Source organism: Elephantulus edwardii, unplaced genomic scaffold (genome assembly GCF_000299155.1).
Source record: "Elephantulus edwardii isolate Elephantulus edwardi_28Jun2011 unplaced genomic scaffold, EleEdw1.0 scaffold00391, whole genome shotgun sequence".
NCBI lineage: Eukaryota > Metazoa > Chordata > Mammalia > Macroscelidea > Macroscelididae > Elephantulus > Elephantulus edwardii.
In genome coordinates this window covers 1,370,365-1,375,135 of record NW_006400141.1, presented here as the reverse complement: position 1 = coordinate 1,375,135, position 4,771 = coordinate 1,370,365, and the positions used below count along the sequence as shown (strand labels likewise).

General features: G+C 47.9%; 1 protein-coding gene across 1 annotated transcript; it reads left to right on the top strand.

The window, feature by feature from the left end:
* Positions 1 to 1,161: 1,161 nt before the first annotated feature.
* On the top strand, positions 1,162 to 2,563 carry LOC102860094 (activator of basal transcription 1-like). Its single transcript, XM_006902335.1, has 3 exons — positions 1,162 to 1,408; positions 1,848 to 2,053; positions 2,183 to 2,563. The coding sequence occupies exons 1-3, from the start codon at positions 1,162 to 1,164 to the stop codon at positions 2,561 to 2,563; spliced, it is 834 nt and encodes a 277-aa protein (XP_006902397.1).
* The last annotated feature ends 2,208 nt before the right edge of the window (positions 2,564 to 4,771 follow it).

Genomic DNA, 4,771 nt, shown 5'->3' with positions numbered 1-4,771 from the left:
CCCTCTATGAGGTGGATTGATTCAGTGACTGGGATAATTGGGATGGGAGTGTCAGAGACAGTGCGATTGGCACAGGACAGAGCGGAGTTTAGTGCTGTTGTACATAGGGTCGCTATGAGTCACAGGCGACTCGACGGCAAATAACAACAACAACATCAGGCGGGACCAGTCGCTGAAGGTCATGCTTGGTAGGTGAGCAAAAAGTCTTTCAATGAGATGGATGATGTGGGCTGCAAAAATGGGTTCAAATAATTACTGTGAAGATGGTACAGGACTGGGTAGTATTTGGTTCTGTTGTGCATGACTGTTATATATAGGGTCACTATGAATTAGAATTTACTCCATGTAACCTAACAACAATCACTTTTCCAGGAAAAGTAGATCAACCGGTGGGTTTGTTGTTTATAGTTCCTTCTTTCTTCAAGAACGGCAGGTGAATGCCAACTGGAACTTCCGGTTAGCAAAGATCTTAACCACTGTACCACCAGGTGTCCTTATCGTGGTGGTTGTTGGGTGCTGTCAACTTGGTTCTCACTTGTAACGATCAGGTGCACAACAGAAGGAAATCTTGCCCTACTCTCACAACCTTTGCTGTGCATAAGCTCATTTTTGGAATCATTGTGCCAATCTATTTTGAGATTCTTCCTCTCCGTCACAGACCCTTTCTTTACTTTCCCAAGCAAGATGTCTTTTTCCAAGAACTGGCATCTCCTGAAAACATACCCAAAGCGTTGCGAGACAAAGTTTCACTATCTGTGTTTCTAAAGTGCACTCTGGCTGCACTTATTTCCAGCTAAATTTGTGAAAGCTAGACCGTCCAAAGTTATCCTAAATTCTCGGAAAAAGCCTGTCTCAGTTGACAATCTGGAGAACTACCTAAGCGTTGGGCAAATTTTTCTGGGCCTTCCAGCGCAGTCTAAGAGGGAAGTTCGTTTAGCTGCCGGTAACCTATACTACCGCCTCCACATTTTTAATCTTGTGGCGGATGAAAGACTTCACGTTCTCTACTCCGCCTTCCATTGGATCCGCCTACATCGGCCTATCTTGTCTTTTCATTTGTCATCGTGTTACTTGACCCCGCCTCTCACTGCAAGACGTTACCCTCAGCACGCGTCAGAAAACGCGGCAGTTTACGGCTGTCGTGCTTCACGTATAGCCGGCATGGAGGCCGAAGAGTCGGAGATGGGAGTAACGGAGCACGAGACCCTGGAAGGAGAAGACCAAAACCCAGAGCCAGACGAAGAACAGGAGGAGCCAGAAGAAGAACAGGAAGAAGGCAGCGGCAAAAAACGGATAGTGCCTGGAATTGTTTACCTAGGTCACATCCCGCCGCGCTTTCGGCCCCTGCACGTACGCAACCTTCTCAGCGCCTACGGTGAGGTCGGGCGAGTTTTTTTCCAGCCGGAGGGTAAGTACGGAATAGAAAGAGGGTCTTGGGGCAGTTTTGTGGTAAACTTGTACTGCTCATGTCTCTTGTGGCGGGAATCTCGCGGGATTGCGATCTGTGCTTTAATTCTCAGATTGGTAGTTCATCAGGTAGAATCTTCCCTCCACTTACTGTGCTTTCCGGACCTCCATTAACCAGTTTGCTAAATGGGTAAATCACAGTGACTTTTCCACGAAACTTGGGGTTAGGAGCGTGTGCAGTTTATAGTGTTCAGGGCAGGTCTGATTAAAGAGGTGACAGTTGAAGAGAAGATTGAGTTAAATGACGGCAAATGTGTTTCTAAGCACGGTCGTCAATTTAAAAATGTGCGGCAACGTGTTAACAGATGGGCCCTCGCTGGCGAGTTTGGAAAACAAGTAAATGGGAGGCATCGGCTTATTTGAGTCTGTTTGGAGCGCAGATGGATTTGTGCGGCGGAAGAAGAAGAAGGCAGCAGCCAAGGCTGCTGGAGAAAAGAAGAAATCCAAGTACAGCAAGGACTACACCGAGGGCTGGGTGGAGTTTCGGGACAAGCGTGTGGCCAAGCGCGTGGCGGCCAGTTTGCACAACACGCCCATGGGCGCCCGGCGGCGCAGTCCTTTCCGATATGACCTATGGAACCTCAAGGTAAGCTGACAGTCTTCTGGTGGCACCCTTCACCTTCCCACCTCCCCGCCTGGGACCCTTGTTGACCGTTCCGGATTACAATTTCCTCTTCTGTTCACTTCACCGGATCTCTTGTTTCTCTGTCCGCAGTACCTGCATCGTTTCACCTGGTCCCATCTTAGCGAACACTTGGCTTTTGAGCGCCAGGTACGTCGGCAGCGCCTGAGGGCCGAGGTTGCCCAGGCCAAGCGTGAGACTGACTTCTATCTTAAAAGTGTGGAACGTGGAAAACGCTTCCTCGCTGCTGATGGAGACCCTACTCGTCCTAATGGCTCTTGGAACTTTGCCCAGCGCCCGACAGAGCAGGAGCTGAGGGCTCGGAAGGCAGCCAGGCCAGGGGGTCGCGAAAGGGCTCGTCTGGCTACTGTCCAGGACCAAGCTCGCTCTAACCGAGGGCTTCTTGCCAAGATCTTTGGTGCCCCACAGCCTTCAGCTGGCACAGATGGACCATCGACGTCAAGGGACTCCTGAGGGCCAGAGTGACTCCTCCAAGCTCCTGGCCCTGCCCTATTTCTTTCCTTTTCATACTGGATTGCTAATGACTATCCAGACAGGCATTTCATTGTGTTATTCAGAGGAAGAGTCCATGATGATGGCTTAAACAAGAAAACTCTGTGAATCCTCTTGCCATCCCACTTTATGTATGTGCCTGGCAGTGGCATTTAATTTATTCTTGCACAATTGTGTCCGCTGACGGTACCGGTTTTGACTTATTTGACCTGTGGCTGCTTGCTTTCCTACCCAGTTGGACCTCTTTTATGGATTCAGGGAAAGAAAGGCCTGTACTTTCTACTAGGATGATAATGGCTACCCTAAGCAACAGTATCCTCATTGCCAACCACAGATGAGGGCAGTTGCACCATCCTTTTTATTTAGAAAAAGTAAGTGGATAAAGTTTACTGGGTGGGCCACCTTCCAAGTGTACTTTAAAAAAAAAAGTAAATATACTTAGTGTGCTTTTTATTTTCTGGGGGAGTGTTGAGGTGGTTACACCTTCCTTGTTCCTTAATCACGCACCTTCACTCCGAACTCCCAAACTCCGAAGCCACCATTATTTTCAATGTTTTGTTATAAGTTACTGTCTAGTTGATTTAGACCCTTGTGCAGAGTAGAACTTCTTCATAGGATTTTCAGGCCTGTAAGTTTTTGGAAGCAGATTGCCATACTTGTCTTCCAAGGCATCCCGATGTGGTTCAAACTACCAGTGTTCTGGCAAGTAGTTAAGGACTTAACCCATCTAACACATTGCCACAGCCCTCCATTATACCCTTTCATAGTCATCACATCCTTAAGTGCTCTTATTCATCCTCTGTAGAAGAGTCCATAAAACTATAGAAAGCTGCCTTTTAGGGTGATGGGCAGTAATCGCTTAGCAGGGAACAAGGAGAGCTGCAGTACATCAGTTATGAAATCTGAAGTAGAAAGGAACAGTATGCTAATGGTTGAGGCAAGATCTAAGGCACCAACTTGGACAGAACCATTTGGACTTGAGGTCCCAGATAGTGTAATGAAGTTTTCTAGGCAAGTGTAGATGCTCTGGGCCCAGGTTACAAGTGTGAAGTGCAATTCAAGCCTGAAACAATTTCAAGCCACTATGTGTATGTAGCCCTTCCAGTAATGTACATCGCCGTAACTCGTCTTACGTCCCAAGGTTGACAGGGTGGATATGTGCACTGTTACGTGTGGACTGACTGGAACTAGAGGCCTTCCTGTAAGTGAAGGAGCACCTTCCCAGGGACTGGCTTCCTATTTCTAAATGTGAGCATTCTTGTTCTGCCTGATTCCTCTTAATTTGGTCAGTTAGATATCTAATCCTCTCTCCTTGTTGTATATGCTATGGTTTCACAGTGGAGACATCTCAGTGGACTGAGTGAAGTCTTAGGTGGGGTGGTGATCCGACGGTGAGGATCAGTGGTGAGCATACCAGTGCAGTTCTTATTATTGCTCTGCTCCTATTGAGGTTTACAACCCTGTTAAGGCTCACCATCTTTCTGGCAAACATTCCTGCTTAGGTCGTTCAAGATTGGGGTCTTAGCAGCCACCTCTACATCTGCTTCAGGCCTGGCTCCTGGGACAACGGGGTGTCGGGGAGGGGGGGGGGAGGGAAGGTCTCAGGCTACCTTAATCCTGGCTCTCTGTTTCCCAAGGTCAAATATAGGATAGGGTTAGAAATATGCATGAGGCTACCCTAGTTCACTGGGCTATCCCCACCTTCCATCCAGCTTTTCTCCCTCAACCTCAGGCATCACACCAGCAGTTACCTGAAACATGAGATTGCTACCTCTAATGTTTGATGTGTCTTGACCGAAATTCCAGGGCCATTAGTTCCAACTACTGTAGGCTGGTAGAATGGGGGTGTAAGTGTTGTCCTGTAGAGCCCACATATGTGTGTAGAAGGCAGTGTGTATAGACAATTACCCCTGGTGTTGCCACAGTGCCTTTGGACTGTACTAGTGTGTCACTCATAGCTGAACAGGATTTCAGGGGCAGTAAGTCACTTGATCGTTCTAATGTGAAACTTATACTTGGACCAGGAGGCAGTCGTCAGAACAGCAAGGGAGCACTGCATGGTTCAAAATTGGGAAGGGCATACCCTAGGGATGCATTCTATCTCCATACCTTTTCAACTTATATGCAGAACAGATTATCCGGGAGGCTGGGCTCTATGAGGAGAAATGT

What these genes read in the sequence shown, in the direction of transcription:
- LOC102860094 (XM_006902335.1), top strand. Translation starts at nt 1,162, where the DNA reads ATGGAGGCCGAAGAGTCGGAGATGGGAGTAACGGAGCACGAGACCCTG. An exon ending in AGTTTTTTTCCAGCCGGAGG is followed by an intron (nt 1,409 to 1,847) that starts GTAAGTACGGAA and finishes TTTGGAGCGCAG; the next exon opens with ATGGATTTGTGCGGCGGAAG. An exon ending in ATGACCTATGGAACCTCAAG is followed by an intron (nt 2,054 to 2,182) that starts GTAAGCTGACAG and finishes CTCTGTCCGCAG; the next exon opens with TACCTGCATCGTTTCACCTG.